General features: G+C 39.2%; 1 protein-coding gene across 2 annotated transcripts in view; it reads right to left on the reverse strand.

Annotated features, from left to right (window-relative positions):
- Positions 1-10607, reverse strand: part of USP38 (ubiquitin specific peptidase 38) — a 31210-nt gene extending 20603 nt beyond the window's left edge. Inside the window, exons 1-3 of one of the 2 annotated variants that reach the window (XM_010983759.3) lie at positions 9401-10607; positions 7681-7816; positions 1340-1469 (exon numbers count right to left, since the gene is read on the reverse strand). In XM_010983759.3, coding sequence (XP_010982061.2) covers positions 1340-1469; positions 7681-7816; positions 9401-10082 — 948 coding nt within the window. In that variant the 5' untranslated portion in view covers positions 10083-10607. Of the gene's footprint in view, positions 1-1339; positions 1470-2728; positions 7653-7680; positions 7817-9400 lie in introns of those variants that run through there. The other variant, XM_064493253.1, reaches the window with a different exon arrangement.
- Positions 10608-21399: the final 10792 nt, after the last annotated feature.

The raw sequence follows: 21399 nt of genomic DNA on the forward strand, positions 1-21399 counted from the left end.
GTGATGTAGCCGGTTAAAAGTGGTAAGATTCGGGATATATTTTAAAGGCGGAGTCAATAAGATGTGTAAGATATGGGCTGGGAGAGAATGAAAAGAAACAAGGAAACTTCAAGGTTTTTGGCCTGAGCAAGAGGAAGGATGGAATATTCATTTACGATGGGGAAGACCAGGTCTTGGAGAGAAAAATCAGGGGTTAAGATTATGGATAAGTTGAATTTGAAACCCAAGTATAGAAAGTTGTAGGAATACTATTCAGCCATAAAAACTGACAACATAACGCCATTTGCAGCAACATGGATGCTCCTGGAGAATGTCATTCTAAGTGAATTAAGCCAGAAAGAGAAAGAAAAATACCATATGAGATTGCTCATATGTGGAATCTAAAAAAATAAAATAAAATAAATACAAAACAGAAACAGACTCATAGACATAGAATACAAACTTGTGGTTGCCAAGGGGGTGAGGGGTGGGAAGGGACAGACTGGGATTTCAAAATGTAGACTAGATAAACAAGATTATACTGTATAGCACAGGGAAATATATACAAGATCTTGTGGTAGCTCACAGTGAAAAAAAATGTGACAATGAATATATGTATGTTCATGTATAACTGAAAAATTGTGCTCTACACTGGAATTTGACACAACATTGTAAAATGACTATAACTCAATAAAAAAATGTTAAAAAGTATAGAAAGTTATATACATGAATATGGAGTCCATGGAATAATAATGGATGAGAAACATAAACTTTGCAGTCATTATCTTAGAGCTGTTATTTAAAGCCATGGATGGCTGTGAGTATGGACTGAGAAGAAAGTGAACCAGAGATAAAAGTTTAAGGCACTCTAAAGGTAGGAAGACCCACTACAGAAGCCTGAGAAGCCAGTGAACCAGGACAAAAACTAGGAAAGTATAATGTCCTGGAAACTAAGTGAGGTAGGTGTTTCAGTAGGGAGTGATCAACTATGTCAAGTGACTGAAAGGTTAAGTGAGAGGAGGCCTGAGAAATAGCTCCCGAGTTATGCAACACTGGAAAGCATTGGTGTCAAAGACAGTTTTGACAGAATAATGGTGGTAAAAGCTTGATTCGCTGAGATTCAAGAGATAACGGGAGGAATGTGTTTTCATATTAAATATTTGAAAACAGCAAAATTAATTACCTAATCTTAAGCAGCGTTCTAAATTTCTAAAGCTCATTCAGAATTATTATTCAAAAGAACAAAAACAAGAACATATTCAAAATTAGAAGCTTTAAAGGGGACAATTGAAAGATAAAGATAAAAAGATTGACTATATTAACCTACACATTCTAAATAAATTTATATATTCCCACTTACCAGTTCTATTTTCAGTAAAGTAACATCTATCAAAATAGTAAACTTCTGGACAGCTGCCAGTCCTTTCAGGAGTGCAATCACCCATGTGTCTACGTGCTGAGCCAATGGCCAGGACAGCCAGTCAATCATTCTGAAAATTGAAGGAAAATGAAACTATCAGCATTGAAAACATCTTCAACATTATTTAATTAGGAATAAAAAGAATTACAGTAGATACTCACTTTGTGACTCAATATTTACTGAGCTTGCTTGTGAAAAGCACTATTGAAGACGTAGAAATGAGAATAATAGGTGCTTACACTCAGAGTTTCTAATCTTGTAAGCTGACAGTTTCTTATACAACATATTTGCATAAAGATTTCTCTGATAAGCTATCATTTTGCATAAACACAAAGTTTAACATTTATGCTATATAGTGGTATCAAGAATTTATTAGGCAAATTTACTCTAATAAGAACAGTTTAAATACAACTATCTTAACTAAGACACATGGATATGAACCACAATTTCTCCTTGCTAGCAACTGCAGTCTAAATATGAAATGCACTGTTTAAAAAGACTGTATTTTGAATTGTGAAACAGGTCTCTTCATCTCTTTCAAAATCCTACTATACAAAGACAAAAGAAATTTTAAATAGATAAAAGGGCACTGAATGTGTAAATATCAAAACGGTCTCATTTTGTATTAATGAGTGTGTTTCTTTTTGAGTACCAACCCAGTTTAATGGAAATAAAGATAAAATAATATGGGGTGTGATGGAGACTGTCCCAAAGGTTAGACCTCAACCACAATGAAGAAGACTGGTACAACTCTTCTGGAGAGCACTTGGGCCAAATGTTCTTATTCTTTGATCCAGAAATCCAATTTTGGCAAATATATAATTTAAAAAACTAGTAAAAAGAACTCAAGTTTTTAAAGTCAGAGTGATCTGGTTTAAAAATCTCAATTCACCATTTAATAGCTGGGGGATCCTAAATACTTATATAAGTTATTTAACTTCTTTGCACCTCAGTTCATCATCTGTAGATTACAGATAAACATGCTTATTTTACAGGGCCGATGTAAAGGTTAAACACATTAATATATGACACTGGAAATACTCACAGTGAATGTCTCTCTTCCACCAAGAGGTAATACCTTGATCGTATGAAACATCAAATATAAATACTGAGTACATAAACACATGACCAAAAGAGCAACTAACATGTTAAAAGGACTGACTTTCCTACTGATAGTTATAAACAATCTACATTAACACTGGAGGGTTATCTTTATTAAGGTTTTTGCTCTTAAGATTAAAATTTTCCATTAGATACTAAGAGTGGTTCCAAAGTCCAAACACATTTTAACTGCAGGTTATCTGTGTGTTCCCTCTGTTCCTTACACACATTGTCTTTCCCTGCTTGTCTTTCTGGCCATCTTCTTCCAATAGTGATGGTTATAAGTCATTAAAGTAGTCCCTGACAACTGTTCCACATCTTCCATCTGTTGTTAGTCTGGTTTTCATAAGTCTGTGGCCACATTACATACATGGAGTAGAAAGTAGAGATATTTGCATTTGTGTACAAAGGGTATATTCACTGTAGCACTCCGTATTATACAGAAAAAAAATACAAATTATCTAAAAGCCCCCCATAAGGAAATGGCTAAATATACTATAGTATTGTTATTATGGAATATGACGTAGAGTTTTAAAGAATGAGATAGATCAATATGAATAACTCCATGGGGATCTAATATAGAGAGCTGAGATATTCTTAAATTAAAAAAGAAAAAAATCCATAAATCTTTTTAAAACTGTTTTTTTGTTTGTTTGTAACATGTGAGTACATACTATACATTTTTTTAGTGTAAATATTCACAGGAAAAAAGATGTGGTTTAGAGGAGGAGTATATGTGAACACACCTCTTTGGCTCTCTGGACTCTGGCCCGTAGGGAGCGAAGTTCCAGAGCAGCAGCAGACTGGGCTTCCTAGCGCACAGGGCCCAAGGCCAGGACTCCCTCTGGCTCAGGCCTAAGGGGAGTATTAGTAAAGAGTGAGGGGGCAGAGTAGAAAATTCCACTTGGCCATGGCTTTTTAATTTTCCCCCATCACCCAAAAAGCCTTTTCCTCCTCCCCATTTCTGGCTTCCCCTCTCATAAGCCTCTATTCTTTACCTTACCCCACATATACTCAATCTTCTGACCAATCTAAAGATACTTTAAGTCAGAAGTAACATGAGGGGGAGGAAATAGCTCAAGTGGTAGAGCCCATGCCTAGAATGCACAAGGTCCTGGGTTCAATGGCCAGTACATCCTCTAAAATACATAAACCTAATTACCTCCCTCCCCTCAGCCAAAAAAAAAAAAAAAGTAACAGGAATAGAAGCCAGTTGTTCAAAAATATTTGAGTGTCTATTATATAACAGGTACTGTGTTAAGTGCTAAGAATATTAGTAATACAGGGTTTCTGTCCTCAGATTGATAAGAAAAGTTAGGAAATTTATCAACAGTCACACAATTAATAAGCAGCAGTACTGGTATCTGAACTAAGCTCTGCTGGTGTATAACATAATACTTTTGGCTACACTTGAGTTACATTCCAGTTTTGCTTCACTTTGATTGGACTTGCATATGCCCCAAACCTCTCAGGCGTAAGCGCTGTAGAATGAGTTATATTTATGATTAACTATGGTAATCTTATCCACCATGTATTGGCTACATTGTGAATTTTAAGGACACATAACCCTGATATGCTGATAGTTCTAAATGTTCTTTAAATAGTAAGAAATTAAATGTAGTTGTAATAAATTTTGTTTCTTCCATTAAATTGTGAGCTTAAGACAGCAATCTTGTTTTCTTAAAATCTTTATTCTTTGATTGGCACTGAAATGGAGCTCAAATTTGTTGAATAAATGAAACCATTTCTCAAGGTCGGAGGGTATAGCTCAGTGGTTGAGTGCGTGCTTAGCGTGTATGAGGTCATGGGTTCAATCCCCAATACCTCCATTGAAACAAACAAACCTAATCATCCCCCTCCAAACACACACACACACACACACACACACACACACACACACACAAACAAACAGCAAAAAGAAGCCATTTCTCTTTATAGCTAAAAAAAAATACATACAACTTGAAAACCTTAAATCAAAATTGGCAATATTATGAAAGGCCACAAAATAGATTTAATCTTAATTTGTAGAGAATAAAACCAATTTTCACTGTTAGATGGCATCTTAAGGGCTAGATCCAACCTTCAGTTTGACTTGTTGCAATGTTTTGAAAATTTAAAAAATTCACATAAAAACTGATTTCAGGCTTCTTTTGAAAAATCAGATCAGCAACACCGAACCCAAATTTCCCTGTGATAAGAGCTTTCGCCGAGGATCAGCTTTCTCTTTTAGAAAGTGCCTGTGTACCCCATTTTGTATTATTTCCGTCACACCTGGCCTATTTCATACTTTAATGTTACTTATCTGGTTCTGGTACAATACCTGTATTTGCATTTCTTTGGATTACAGAGAATGACAGTAAAGCATGGTAAGTGCTATGTGTAGGGAAGTATAGCATATGGGGGAGTATAAGGTGGGAGTATGGTAAAAGTAAACATCCTTCTCATTTACATTTGCAATGTAAGAATAGTTACTCCAGGTACATTATGAGCTAAAATACGATCATGTAGGATAAACTGGAAATGCAATACAAAAACTGGATCACAACTTCCCATAGAAACAAATAGGTAAAAATTAATTTCCAAATATATCTTAAAAATAAAATAAATTCCTAAGTTGGATACTATGACTATTTTGAAAAGGTTCAAAAATTAAGACTAAGAGTGCCGGATGCCAAGAAGTGGAATTTGCACCTGACTTAGTAAGTGCTGGAAGTCACTTTCAGTGACTATCAGAAGTAGTTTCTCGATCAGAAGGGAGAAATGAGTAGCCAGGACGACTTAGAGAAGAGAGACAAGTCACTGCTGGCAAAAAGGCCAACTAGAAGTCTCTGCTGCAATGACTTTTGGCATGTAATGAAAAATGTGAGCTATTATTACCCAGGCAATGAAGGTGATGGACCAACCGACTTCTAATTTCACTTTCAGCTGTGAAATCTAATTCTCTGAATCTTTCTGTTTTACTTAGGGGACAACATAGTTTATGATATATTCATCTCAAAGGGAGACTTCAGTGCTACTACAGTCATACTGACAAAGGATTGCTGCTAACAGGACACAGGAGTCTGATTATGGAGAGATGGACGAGGTAAGAGTGTTTCTTAAAAGCAAATGAACAATGAGAACTTTACATAAAGACTTGCAAATCAACCACATGTAGATAAAGATTGATACAGGGAAAAGGAAAATAAAAAGAACAGATAATAGGAAGAAAATCCTAACAGCACTGTATTACAGGACTTTTGGAATTTCAAGAACTATGAATACAAAGATATCAAGAAGATGAGAATAACGTATAGACCACCAAAATGGCAAGGAGATCACCATAAGCTGAAAGCAGTGGGGATCGAGGCCACATGGCAGGAACAATGTGTACATAGACTGTTCTCCTGTACAGAAAGCACTTTCACAAATCTATGGAATTTAAAGAGAAAATAAGCAGTAAGAAACTGGAAGTAAAAGTTACAGGCAAATTGACTTAAGTATAAGACAACAAGGAAGAAACAAGAAAAGCTAGAAGACAAAGGCTTTTTTAAACACTGGACAAAAAGGGGAAGGTGGTGGAGAAAATCAAAATTCCCAAAGTTTATGTTAACTTTGGAAGAGTGAGATTGTATACATGTAGCTTTCTGAGAACCCAACATAAATGTTACCTTATGACTGTAATTTATAAAAGGCTCACAAAAACCATTTTGTTCCAAATCCTTATACTTTATTTAAATGTGCTATCCATACATACACACACACACACATACACACAGGAAAAAAATAGGAAAAAATTACAAAACAAGAACAGATATGAAAAAAGAAAAGGTAGACAGGAAAAGCTTTGTTAGAAAAATAGTTATTGAACTAAAGAAACTCAAATTCTGGGATAATCTCTATAAATGGGTACCTTTGAAGGAAAAATTAGTGAACTGTAAGACAGTATTGATGTTCTTCCCCTTAGATCTCCACAGCTTTGCATCCTCATTTCCTTCATGTCTTACTTCATGGTCACCTTCACAGTGAGGCTTTCCTCATCCATCTTATTTAAAATTGCAAACCATTCTCCCACATTTTATCCCCTTCCTGTCTACTGTTTTTTCCCAAAACACGGACCACTATTCAACATACTAAATTATTTTACTTATCATATTTAATCAAATCTAAAACAAAATCAATTTTAGACAGTATAGTTTACATACCACTAAGCCAAGAAAAGTCCTGCCGTTTAAACTACAACACCAATGACTGTGCTTGTCCACATTTTAACATCTCAGAAATCAGGATGTATCTTGGAATTGAGAAATATGTTATCAGATACTGTATACCTCCCCAACTTGAAGGTAAGTCCATGAAGACAGATATTTCTACCATTCGTTCAAGGTTTTTAAACATTGCTTAGCATTCATGGTACGTGCCCAATAAATGTGATATGAATAGCTGAATGAATGAATGATTGAATTAATAAAAGCACAACAGTTCTGACAAATGCAAATAACTTTAAGTTTACACCTAGAAATATAAGAATAAAACTGCAAAACATCAAGGATAAAGAGAAAAGCATAAACATTACCAGAGGAGCCTAACAGCTCACAAACGAATGATACTCGGATTGACTGCAGACTCCAAGGCAGCAACAATAGATGTCAGAAGACAATGCAGTACTATTTACAAAATGCTAAGAGAAACTAACTATCAAATTAGAATTCTGTATATTGACAAATCATCTATTTGAGAATAAGCAAGAAAAAATGCATTTCAAACAAAGGCTAAGATAGTATTACCCAGAGATCCTAGTTGAAAGAGAAAGTAAAAGTATGTACTAAGTAAAAGTATACACTTAGCCAGAAAAAAACAGATCCCTTTTTAGGGAGGAAATAGGCTGTAGGAAACAATACTGGGCAAAGAAATTAGTGAAATATATTGGTAATTTAACCAACTCCTGACTGTACAGTAAGTGTATATATGTTTTGTTTCTGGAATTTAAAAAAGCTGAATTGAAAATAGATTTGTGAATTATTGGGATGCCTGTCAAGCCTATAATAAGGTATTCATTCCAATTAATTTGGAGAATCTTTATATATTTGAGTGCATGATTTCAGTTTTAAACACTAAGTTTTTCATTACCTACAAAATACAGCAAAATATCTCCTCCTCCCAAATCTACAATTACCATCTTTGGTGTTATGAAGAAGTACCTGCAAAGAGCTTGGGTCATACTTGCATCTTTTACATTTGGATCCGTAGTAAGGCTCCTGATGAGAACTGTAATCATCTGAAGAGGAATGTGCTGCACAAGACTTGCCAATGCTACAGAAGGTTCAAATGATGCATCTATTTTTTTAATTAAAAAGAAAAAGGAATATGGCAAGAAGGTTCAAGTGAAGTATTTAGAGAGAACAACAGTTTACACCCCCTCCCCTCCCACCCCAAAATGTAATTGCAGCAAAAGTGTTAATCAGGAAGCAGTTGTTAGGTTCCACCTCATGGACTCTAGCGTATGAGCAATGTTAAACTGCAGAAATGAGAGAGAAAGAGTCAGTGGCAATGATCGCTCATCCTGTAAGCAGAACTACTGCAATATAAAATCTATTCTTGGCTATACCCATATTTAGTCCATAAATTACTTTATTTTCTTGCATTCCTTAATATTGTTGTTGCGGCAAAATATTCATTTGTAAAGCAGCAGTCAGAAAAGAAATGTAAGGTATAACTTAAATTCCCATTTTAGATCCTCCAGAGTAACTTACAACTACTAATTACAGTAGTCATTACATTGCTTTAAGGAAAATTTTTTAAAATCTCTTAAAGAAATAGAAATTAAGGTGAATTTTAGGGGGACTTTGCTTAAACTACATAAAAATTAAGCAAATTCAAGGTGAGTACCTTTACAACCACAGCTGAAAAATTTCTGGGGAAATCTAACAGGTCTAGCCACACAAGCAATACAAGAACAATTACAATAAAAAAAAAAAAAACAAAACTCAGACACTGCCAATATATAGTTGGTAATTCTTTCATAAATGTATTTAATTCATCAGAAAGCATGGAGCCTGTTAAAACTCTACTCTTATTTCTGGTTCTCAAGATAAAAGGAGTACACCTTCTTCACAAGTTCAATTTCGAACAACAGCCAGAGAATGGCTGTACCAAGCAGAGAGGGAGTGAATACAGTTTTGGATCTACTGTTTCACAACTTAACAGAGCTGAACACTCCATGTCCCAACAAGGAATGTAAAAGCACACGTAAAATTCCTGGGTGAGAAAGCATTTTCCCAAGTACCACTTGATCCCTTCCTGACTTCTAAGGACACAGTCCATGGGCTGTATATACCTCTGGCATGCAAAAACACCTGTTTAAGTCTTCATACTCTTTCCCTTCACTCATTCCACCTGTATCCACTCTAACTTTACTGCAGAGAAAGTATCAATATTCAAGAAATATGTAGTTAACTAGGAAAATCGAGTAATAAAACTGCACAGTCCATGGATTAAAAAATGGGGAAATTCAAACACTAAGGAAAAACTCATTTCAACAAGATGATAGAGTCACAGCACAATAATAATACGGTAAACATTATGCTGCCATTAGTCACCAATGAATAGAAGTTTATATAGAAGCTGTCATCTTCAAAGCATTCCCTAACTTGAGCAAGAGGCTAGATAATTAAGCAACTTGTTTACTGCCAAAGGTCTTAGACCTCAACGTTCTCAACCCTTAAAATAAAAAACACTGCCTGTTTTCTAAGGTCTAAATGCCAGCCTGAGTAGGGTAGTGGACGGGAATTTGGATGAGGGTGTTAAGATTTGATCTCCCATTAAGACGTTTTCAGGACAGGGAAGCAAACATGGTGTACACGTGAGAGCGGAATATTGAAATTTCCAAGGGAGATTTTCTCGTAATACAATGACCCTTACCTGTGGAAGAAATGCTTGCAAAAACTTCTTGCAGGGAAGGCAGCAGGGTGGAGGGCTCGGCCTTCCAGATGTTCTGTAGCAAGTTACTCACTTTTGTCACCTGCGAGACATATTCCCGCAGCTCTTTCTCCTGGGTGGAGACGCACTGGAAGTGGCCTATCGTTCGAACCAGCTGTTGACAGAAAGTGATGGACAGTTTCCCTTTGGGGATGCACTGCACGAAGTCGGTCAGGAGGTCGCTCAGTCGGGCGCACAGCTGCGGCTCCGGCCGCTCACACACCATCCGCAGCACCTCCACCTGCAGCAAGCTGAAGAGGTCCAGCACCGACGGGCAGCTCATGATCAGCCTCAGGCCATTGTGAATGTAGTCCAGGATGGCTACGTCTTTCCTGTCTAGCGAGTGGTAGCCTTGCTGAAGGAGGCCCAACACGAACGTCTTGTTGAAGAAGGACTCGAACTCCGGCCGGTGGTACCGTGCGTAGGCCTCCAGCACTTGGTGCCCCACCTGCCGCTGAAAGGGGTCCTGGCCCTCCAGGATGAGCCGGGTCGTCAGGTCAAACATGGCCTCGCACTGCGCCTCGTCCAGCCAATTCTCCGCCGACTCCACCACCTTCCGCACAATTACCCGCTTTAGCGGCAGCGGGTGCGAAGAACTCACCAGGCCCTCCAGGATCTTGTCCATGGTCGCCAAGCTGCAAGGCCAGGGCCAAGGGGTTAAGAGCGGGCGGCCACAGCCCGGGCGTGGGGCAGGAGAGCCCCGGGGCGGAGGTGAACTTCGAACGCGGCAGCAGCAGCAGCAGGACGGACCACCGCCACCGCCGCCTCAGTAGCCACATTTATCGGGCAGGAGGGCCCATCCAAGCCCGGGCAGGAGTTGGCAAGCCTCGGGCGCGTAAGAACCGGCACCGCCTGCGGCGGGCCTAAGGAGCCAGAGGCCCACACTCCGCCGCCGCCGCCCGGGGCCCGCGGTCTCTCTCAGCATCGGCGCGGAAGGGCTAGCGAGGCCCCCCGGCGGCGGCGGGCACTCCAGGCCCGGGGCTGAGAGCCAGTCGGTGAGGAAGCGCGCCTCCGCGACCCGCGGCAGGTGTGAGCGTCCGGGCTCCGGCAGGTCGTGGGATGAAACCGGTCCTGAGTTGAGTCAGGAGCCGCTGTCACCCAGCGTGCCGAATTAACCCGGGAGAAGAGAAGGCGAACACCCTTGACCCGGATTCAGAAGGTCCAGCGAACCGGAAGTGAAGGGTTCCCCGGAAAGGCCCGCCCCGCCGCCCCGCCGCCCCGCCGCCGCCCCGCCGCCCCGCCGCCGCCCCGCCCCGCCCCGCCCCGCCGCCGCCCCCCTTTTCTTCCTCCCCTTTTCCTCCACCACCACTCGCCAACTCCCTTCCCGGTGCCCTCGGACCCCGCTCCCTGCCCCGCCCCTTCGCTGCTGCGCAGGCGCGGCCGTCTCCTCCGAGTCGCGCGGCGACGGCCGCGTCATGGGGGGATCGTGTGTCGAGTCACAGGTGGCTTTCCAGGAGGAGTGGCCCGGAGCGGACGCGGTGCAGGTGGCTGTGACTCTAGATTCCCACCTTCCGATCTCTGTCGGTTCTGTCCGAGTCAGGGTACTTATGAAAGGCCGAGAAAGTTTTATTTATGTAAAACTTGTGAATGGGAATGTTTTGGAAAGGCGAGCAGAATAGCATTTAGGGAGAAAGTAAGGAAAAGAACTCAGAATTCGGATTGAAGAGAAATCGTTTAAGGTCTTGGCTCATTTTTCAAGAAATGAGCTAGGGTTCCTAAATGTGAGTGCCTTTTTCCTACGTTGTGGTTATTAAAGTAAGGAGTGTACTGGCGGCGGTATACTTTTAGAGACGACTGTTATCAGTAGGAGTTTGTTTCAGGAAGCCTGTAGCAAATACCATTTTAGTGAAATTATGTGACATATTGAAACTTTTAAGTTGTCCCAAAAGATGGGAGGAGAGTAAGGAAAATGACAGGTGAAAAAGAATGAAATATTATACATAGATATAGATATATATCTATGTCTCTCTCTCTATATATATATATATGCCTGTGTCATATTAAAGAGTACTTTGAGAATAGAAAACCAGGTGAAATTTTCACAATTATTTGCGTGTATGCAGACACTGAAGATGGCTTTACAATAAAGAAGAACAGGTGCAATCATCATGCTTGTACTCTTTCAAGTTAACTTCCAGTGATTCACAGAATTTAGGCTTTAATCAGAGGCCTTTAAATTGGAAAACACTACCCAATTATAGTCCCGTCAAGGCTTGACTAATATAACTGTGAAATCAGACATTAGTGGCCTATACAGACAAAACTTTAAAGAAATGGCTCATGTTATGTGTCCAATAGAAAAAATGAACAAAGTTGTAAGTTGTTTACTCTGCTAGTATTTTGATTTTTATCAATTTCCAAAATGGCTACACCAATATACTTAACACATCCATTAGGGTAATCTTAAAAATAGTAGCAGTTTAAAGAAAATAGGAGCTGGGTAGAGGAAACTTGAGACTGAGTTTGTAGGAAGAGATTGAAGATGAAAGAGAAATGAGGTAACTGATGGATCTAAAAGACAGTCATGGCAGAACACAGGAATAGCTTTGGAACTTTTCCTTTTCCAATAGATAGAAGGTAAAACTACAGAGAAAGTATGACTTTGCTGGTAATGTTGCCACACTGGAAGACAAAAATAATGTAGAAAGTAAAGCATTAAGAGGAATGAATGGTAGGCTTGTGAATGTGCTGATATCCTGTAACTTAAATACTAAGATGTAAAATTAACAATACTTAAACACTATAGGTTACATCGTATGTTATATGATAAAGGAACAAGAGAGGAAAGAAAACAAAATATTTGTTATATATATATATATATGTATCAGTATATAAGCATGTATTTTTGTTGTATATAATAAGCAAATATATTACACAAAAATTCATAAGGAAATAAGGAGGAAATGTTTTTGACAGTTACAGTCCAGCTTCTGAAACTGGTCATGTGGTTATAGTTGGTATTTATAACAACCTTTTCCCACTATCTATTCTGCATTCCCTTTGCCTTCAGCAAATACTTCAGCTGGTTGTGGTTCTTTGCCTGATGGAGTGACCCAAACCTTCATTCCTTAAGAGTCTGGGCCACTAGTAGTCCTGCCTGGGTTGGATTGTTGTCAATTTCAATTGACTTTAATCACAGAACGTGGTAATACTAAGAGATGCCCTAAGGAAACTCTGGTATTCCAGACAGGATACCTTCCTTACTTTCATTGTAGAGTTGCAGTTCAATTTCCCCATGATAATTAGGATCAATCACTTCAGCCAGCACAGTAACTCCCTTCTTTGTATATTTGACCATAGATATGAGGAGTCCAAAGTGGCCTGATGGCATTCTTAACTCCCAGTTCAGTGAACTCATTGGTTTGTTTCCTGGTGGAAACATTCTTCCCTTTGGAACTAAGACCTAAGCCAGCAGGGCATAATGTCAGAGGAACAGGGAGCAAACGTTTTGCTAATAGGTCACTAACAGAAATAGTGAGTGGTGCCACTCCCATTTCTACCCCTTGGTTTCTGGACCTGTGAATTCTGGGTATGAGAGAGGCAGCAGCATATATTGGATGCTCATATATAGCATTCTGGAGAACTTTGCTCCAGTCCTTCAAGTTCTCGTCACTTAGTTGTCACTTTAATTGAAACTTCAAAAACCTATTCCACCATTCTGTCAAGCCATCTGCTTCAGGATGGTGGGAAACATGATAAGACCAAGTGAATTCCATGAGTGTGGGTCTGTTACCTCATTTGCTGTGAAGTGAATTCCTTGATCAGAAGCAGTAGCTGTGTAGAATACTGTGTTGGTGAATAAGGTATTCTGTAACTATGCATGGTAGTTTTGGCGGAAGTATTGTGTGCAGGGAAGGCAAATTTATATACAGTCAATGTGTATTCAAGTAAGAATAAAACATTTCCCCTTCCATGATGGAAGCAACCCATTTTAATCAACCTGTCACCATGTGGCTGGTTACCACCCGTGGAATGGTGCCACATCAGGGACTCAGTGTTGTTCTCTGTTGTTGGCAGTTTGGCACCCAGCAGGGGCCAAGCCGGGTTGAACTTGGTGAGTGGAAATCCATGTTGTTGAGCTCATGCAAACTCTCCATCCCTGTTATCATGGCCACTTTGCCCATGAGTCCACTGGGTAATGAATGACCTGGGTGGCTGGGGAAAAACTGATTGGCTACAGACCAAGAACCAAGCAGGTTCACTGCTCGAAGTCTGCCCATTGGGAGGATTTCCTTTACCTTTGTCCTTCAGGAATGTCCCAGAATGAGGGGCTGTAGTGCTGTAGCCATCCACTTTTGGGCGGAGCTTGCATATTGTCCAAAATCATCTGTATACCAGGCTACAATCTTCTCTTCCTCTGTCTACTGATTGTAGACAGAATTCCTCACTCTGGCATGCAAATGTCTTACTATTAAGTCTAGAGTAGTTCCTCCTCTAGGTCCATCTTTTGCTCACCAGGTCCACTCAGCGTAATGTTATCAATGTAATGGAGCAGTGTGAGATCTTGTGGAAGAGAAAGGCAGTCAAGATACCTGTGAATTAAATTATGACCCCTAACTTAGGACTGGAGACTTAACTAGTCCCCTGAAGCAGGGGAGTCAAGGTGTATTGCTGCTGGCCTTGCTAACTGTAAACAAACTGCTTCTAGTGGTCTTTACTAATAGGTATAAAGGAAAACAAAACAAAACAAAACATTTGCCAGAGCATTAGCTGTGTACCAGGTACCAGGGGATGTGTTAATTTGCTTAAGCAATGAAACCACCTCTGGTAGAGCAACTGCAATTGAAATCTCCACCTGGTTAAACTCATAATAACCCACTGTCATTCTCTAAGATCCACCTGTCTTCTGCACAGTTTAGATAGGTGAGTTGAATAGGGATGCGGTGGGAATCACTGCTCCTGCATCTTTCAGGTCCTTGATTATGGCACTAATCTCTGCAGTCTTTCCAGAAATATGGTATTGCTTTTGGCTTCCTGTTTTCCTAGGTGGAGGCAGTTCTACTGGATTCCACTTGGTCTTTCTCACTTGAATAGCCCTCACTCCACAGGTCAGGGAATCAGTGTGGAGATTCTGCTAGTTGTTGAGTATATTTGTTCCAATAATTAATTCTGGAATTGGGGAAATAACCACAGAGTGGGTTAGGGGGCCCACTGGGCCCATTCACTATGAGACAGACTTTAGCTAAAATTCCATTGATTACTTGACCTCCGTAAGTTCCTACTCTGACTGGTAGATCACAGTGATGTTTTGGATCTCCTGGGATTAGTGTCAGTTCTGAGTTAGGGTCCAATAGTCCCTCAAAGCTCTGATTATTTCCTTTTACCCAATCACAGTTACCTTTGCAAAAGGTTGTAGGTCACTTTGGGGAAGGCTGGGAGAAAAATTAACAGTATAAATTTTTGGCAGTTCATTCAGATGATTCTGGGTCTATCAGCTGGCTCTAGTCTGGGAACTGAATGAGGTGCCATGACTTTTTTTTTTATGATTCAGGTTAGACTTTTGTTCACTTAACCTAGGACTTTTCTGTTTGTATAGATCATTTCATTTCTAGCAACACCATGATCAGTTAGCCAGGTCTATGCAAGTCAGACTATTCTTTTTTTTTCCCCTTTAATTTTATTTTTTTATTGAAGCATAGTTGATTTACAATGTTAGTTTCAGGTATACAGCAAAGCAATTCAGTTAATTCAGTCAATAATTCAGTTATACATACATACATATATACACAAATATTTTCAGATTCTTTTCCATAATAGCTTATTACAAGAAATTGAATATAGTTCCCTGTGCTATGTAGTAGGTCCTTGTTGTTTATTTGTTTTATATATAGTAGTGTGTATCTGTTAATCCTGAACTCCTAATTTATCCTTCTCCCAGCCTTTCTCATTTGGTAACCATAGTTTGTTTTCTATGTCTGTGAGTCTATTTCTGGTTTGTAAATAAAATTTGCATCTTTTTTTAGATTCACATATAAGTGATATCATATGATATTGTGTTATCATATGATATTTGTCTTTCTCTGTCTAAGTCAGACTATTCTGATTGCTGCTTTTCTGCTGTCCATTATGGTAACCGTACTCCCCTTGCCTTTAGCAGTTAAGGGCTACCACTTTGACTCCTGCCACCTGGAGATCAGTTACTCCCATTGCATTTAGGTTTTTCAATTTAGTGACTGTAGTCCCCGCTGTAAGGTCTGTAGAGAAGAGTGATCACAGCATTCTTCAGAGATGTAGGGGCTACCCTCATAAATTTATTTCCCCCAGTAGTGGTGAAAGGTATGTTTTCTGGACCTTCCCAGTACAGATAAAGTAGGTCTTAAATGACAAATTCACTGTACCTTTTCAATCTCACTAAGCCTGTGAAACCTTTCCTCTACATTAACCAAGGCAGGTCTGGCATTTCTAATTTGCCCATTGCAGGGTGACTGATATCACTGAGGGAATTAATGTTGATAGGAGAAGAGAAATAGCTGTAAGTTGGGAACTCCAACATTAAGATATTTGGAAAACTAGGAGGAAACAACAAAAGGAGCTATGAAGAAGCTACTAGTGTGGTAGGAGGAAAACCAAGAGAGTGTGGTATCTTGGAAGCCACATGAAGAAAACAATTAAATACATTATATATTGTTAAATGGTCTAATAAGATGCGGATTGAAAACTGAGTACTGGTTTTAACAACATAAAGATAAGTGGTTGGATAGAGTGATATGGTGAATGTTAAATCCTATAGTTGACTCGAGAAAATGGGAAATAAATTGATGACAGCAAGAATAAACAACTCTTTCAAGGAGATTTGCCAACAAGAAGGGGAAATTATGGGGTGATATCTCTAATGTGACACAGGATCAAGCAAAAGTTTTTTTTTTTTTAAAGCATGTTTGTTGGTGAATGGAAACAAATCTAGGAAAAGGGGAAATTATTGATACCTGAGAGAGAAGGAAGAATTTCTGAGCCAATGCCCTTGAGTAGATGAGAAAAGACCTAGTACACAAATGGAGGGGTTGCCCTTTGCTAGGAGCATGAACAAGTTCACTCAGTAACAGGAGAGACAGCAGCTGCAGGTAGGTGGGTGAATGTGGTTGTGGGAGTTTACATAAGTTCACATCTGATTGCTTCTGTTTTATTCAGTAACATAGAAAGCAAGGTCATCAGTTAAAAGTGAGACTGGAAGAAGAGCTGTAGATCTTAAGAGAGAGATGAAGCTATGTAACAGTTGTTCAGGAGACTGGAAATATAGGATGATTCCAGGCAGCATTAAGGGCCCACTGAAGTTGGAGATCATGAATGTAAATGAGATCAGTCAATTTGTTTGTTTCCTCCATGCTTACATGCACAAGTGCAAGTATGGAATAGGCAGAGTTGGACATGACCAGGGTTGTGGTTTAGCCAAGCGCAGGAGTTAAGAGAAGGGCAGGAGAGTTGAGTGTATGCAAAGGGGTGGTTATGACTGACCATGCAATTAAGCTGGGTAAGGATAGAAGTTACGATGTGGGGGTGAGAGGCATGAAAAAGATGTTAGGATCAATGAATTGTAGGTTCTGGTGGGGTCAGAGGATTGTTGGAAATTTCCAGGTTCCAAGTAGAGGTGGTGAGCTGGAAAAATAGGAGATAGTGGTCAGAAAGTGAGATGCCTCAAATTAAGAAGGCTGAGAGGCAATACAGTCATCCTTTAGTATCTGCAGAAGATTGGTTTCAAGACGCCCCGTGGGTACCAAAATCTATGGATGTTCAAGTCCCCTGTATAAAATAACATAGGATTTACATATGTCCTACACATATCCTCCTATATACCTTGTCTCCAGATTAATTATAACACCTAATAAAATGTACAGTTGACCCTTGAACATCATGGGGGTTAGGGGCATTGACCCTTTGTGTGGTGGAAAATCCATGTATAACTTTACACTCAGCACTCTGTATTCTTAGTTTCACATCCACAGGTCCAACCAATGAGGGATTGTGTCATACTGTAGTATTTAGTGGAAAAAAACCCACATGTAAGTGGACCTGCACAATTCAGATCCATGTTGTTCAAGGGTCAGCTGTAGATGCTATGTAAATTGTTGCCAGTGTGCAGCAAATTCAAGCTTTTCTTTATGAAATTTTACGGAATTATTTTTGGAAAATTTTCGATCCATGATTCATTGTATTAGAGGATACAGAACTCATAGATAAGGAGGGCCAACTGTAGTTACTGGGAAAGACAGGATTGAGGTATTGCTATTCAAGTAAGTAGCTGGAGTAGTGTGGAGGATAGAATCATTGGAGGAGAGGAGGTCAAGGCACTGAGTGACAGTGTATTGAATAGATCATCTGTGTGGACATTGAAGTCAGCTGACAGTTATGATAGGAATAGGGTTTGAGACAGTGTCAGGGAGTTAGGAACTAAAGTCTCTGAGGAGTGGGGTGGAGGCAGAGTGGCCTGGGGATTGTTTGGGTGCTGCAGCAGGGAAGGGGAGTTGGTCCTGTCTTTTGATGTCATAAAATTTAAATGGGCCTGTTAATGGAGGAGGGAGGAAGAGTGGTCTGGAAGGAGCACCAAGGAGCAGAAAAGTTGTCTTCTCTAACTCCAGGCCTAGTAGTGGTAGAATTTGGGAGTTTGGACTGTAGAGAAGAGGGCTGCAGAGTTGATCAGGTTTTAAAGCAAGAAGTGAAAGAAATATTTAGAGAAGGTGAATTTGCTAATGACTGAGTCTCAGAGGGTCCAGTGGAAAGACATCAGGTGTCAGACAGGGATGAGGAATGGGTCAGAAAAGGAGATGTTCCGAGCCTTATAGGAATTAGAATCCTGAAGATGAGAGTTGACTTTGGCTTTTTGTGGCAACTAAAATCAACAGGCATAAAGGGGATAATGCGAGTCATCTTGATGAAAGTCTTTGATGAAAGCTTTAAGTTCAGAATGGAGACTGTAATGAAACAAATGTGCAGCCTCAGTGCCTATTCAAGGACAAGGCTGGGCTTAGATTACTCATGAGTGAAATACATTTTGGCAAAATGTCTGCCTTGTAAAGGGCGCAGGGTTATGAACGAATCTGAAGACCTTGGAGATAATCAAGGTGTATTATTCATTACCTTCAATTTACATCATACAGCAATTATAGCTGCTGTCTCAAAGATTTTCATTACCATAAGAGGATCCTTCTCAAAAGCTAGGCAGTAAGTTCTGCCTTCTTTCCTGAGAAAAGTTTGAATAGCAGTAGCATCTTATTGATTTATAGACATTTTATCTATTTTTACAGTCAAACAAAATTTCAAACTTGAAATTTGATTTTTAAAAAAATTCCAAAAGTTCAAGGCAGTCATAATTGGCTGAACGTGAATTCAAAAAAAAAGAAATGGTAGAGGAACTCTAAATTAAAAAATGGACATAAGACATAAATATTTATAGGCACATAAAAAATTAAAACAGTTCTCCCTATTCTGACTAAAATAATCAACATGTGATACAGGAGAAAACAGTGGGTGGGAATATTAATTTTGGTCTAATTCTTGGTTTTATAAACTCACTCATCTTCTCCCTAAGTCTAGATCTGTGTGTCTCTTCTTCACTTACTTATAACAGGAACTCAGAACTATCATGGCTACTTTTGAATTTTGAGAGGTGAAAAAATTTCTGGTCAGGGGCAACCAAGGCTTTGATGGTCTCAGAGAGGGCTGTGTAATCACAGGATGATGTGAGTAGGAATGAGGTGGACAGCAAGAAAGCAGATGACTATGGCCTGGTTACAGTTTCACTTGTTTTGTGATCAGGGTGTTCGCATAGTCCAAAAACTCAAGTTTGCTAAATGAGGAAAGTACTGGAGTGGAAAATCATGTGGTATTTGCGCATAGGTTTTGAAGATTTAGGTGGAAAGCAGGACTGAGAGTGTTATCGTTTACTGTTTAAGTTCTTTTTTAAGTTTCTGCGATGACAATTAGTGTGCAAGACACACTGCGGCATGGCAAATTACAGAGAAAATAAAACCAGGGTCTGCAAACAGCTACCTTAGAGTTTTGCTGTAAGGGTAAATAAAATGAAATATGCAAGGTACAGAGCCCAATGCTTGGCTTAAGTTGTGTTTCCTTTCTTAAAAGTTTTCTGGAAATTATCTTATTAGTTTTGGAATGTTTTATAGAAATAAAAAATTATTTCTGGTTGCAGAAAACCTCCGTAGTTATTTAGATCAGCTCTTTAATATTGTGCTAGCTATATGTGTGTGTGAATGTGTGTATGGATGTGGGCATGTTTAATCATAGAAAGGGACCCTGAAATGGTCCCTTTTCTCAAGTATCATTAACTCATTCTTTCAGATCTCAATTTAAATATCCCATCTTAGAGGAAGTCTTACCTAACTTCACAAAATAGATCAAGTATTCTACAAAATATCCTCAGAGCACTGTGTATTCCTCTCTAGCACGTATCACAATGATAATTATTTTTTTCCGTAAGTTTTGAATCTCTTTCTTCTACCCTAGGAGGTAAGTTCTCTGAGGACAGGGATCATGCTTATCTTTCTTCCTGTTCCTTACTTAGCACCCAGTACAGTATCTCCCAGTACTTAGCACTCAATAATTATTATATCATGAGTCTTGGTTTTAATAAGAATCGTTTTGGGGATATGCTCATTTGGCATATATCAATATTTTTAAAGGAAGATTTGACAGGAAATAAGTTCTTAGTGGTATTGTAAATCTTTAGGGATTATGCATGTTAGCTCCCTTTTCTATATCTATAGATATATCTATTGAAGGGTTTTCTTAAGATGTTGTGGACATTGCCAACATGTAGGTTATTAAATGTTTCAAATAATGTTTTTTTTTTTTACCTTCCTTCTGAGGCTTTGTACATAGTCTTTCTCAAAGATGTATTACCAGGGATCTTTATTTCTTATATGAAACAAGATGTGATAGTCTGTTATAGGCTTCAATGTAGGAGAAATTATTTGTATTTTAGCAAGATGGTGCTTAAGTCAGCTTTCATTATTTGTGTTTTAGCAAGATGGTGCTTAAAGCACCTTCATGTGAAGAGCAATCCAGAGTGTTTATTTGAAGTGTCCCTTTTAGCTCTAAAAAGTAGACTGTTGTGTTGGCAAACAAAGAACCAAAGCATTGGTGACAAAGCAGGTCAAAAATTCTTTGTTTTTTGATATGTTGCATACTTTTTATTTTCAGTTGCGAATTAGTGAAGAAGGAATATTACTGTTTTTCAAAACAGACCTAAGTAGGTTGACTATACCTGTCTTTTATGTTATGACCTTGGGTATGTTACACACACAGACCTCAGCTTCCCCATCTGCAAAATGAGGACATCACCTTTATTGCCATGGATGTTCTATGGATTAAATTATCTAGTGTACATCAACTGTTTTATATATGATGGCACACAAAAATACTTCTCACCCCTTTATGATCAGTTGGTGGCGTTAAAGAGAAAAATCACAGGTTTAAAATGGCATCACTTGTGTTAAAGTCCATGACACCAAACCTAGATTTAATATCTAACCTAATTGCAGTTTCAGCCTTTCACCAGAAATGTAACCTTAATCAACCAGTCTGGAATTTTCTGGTCAGCACCAACGAGGTAATCTGCCACTTGGGTCTTCTCCAAGCCTCAGAGGAAGAAGAGGCAATCTGCATGATAAATCCCTTGCAGTTCCCTTCCCCCCACGAAAGAGGTCATCATGTCCCAAAAATAATCCTTTTCTTTCTTTTGCTAATAGCTCCCTTGCCCCACCCTTCTTCCAATAAAAACTTCATTTTGTATAACCCTTCTAAGAGCCCTTCTAGTTGCTAGATGGGTTGCCACCTGATTCATGACTTGCCTGATAAAGCCAATTAGATCTTCAGATTTCTTTGGCTGAATTTTTGTTTTTTTAACAGGCTGAGAGAAAACAGCATTGTAGGATTTTATTGAACTATGGTTCATATCATTTGACACTTCAAACCAGGCCCCTCCTTCCTTC

The sequence above is a fragment of the Camelus dromedarius genome, chromosome 1 (assembly GCF_036321535.1).
Source record: "Camelus dromedarius isolate mCamDro1 chromosome 1, mCamDro1.pat, whole genome shotgun sequence".
Taxonomy (NCBI): domain Eukaryota; kingdom Metazoa; phylum Chordata; class Mammalia; order Artiodactyla; family Camelidae; genus Camelus; species Camelus dromedarius.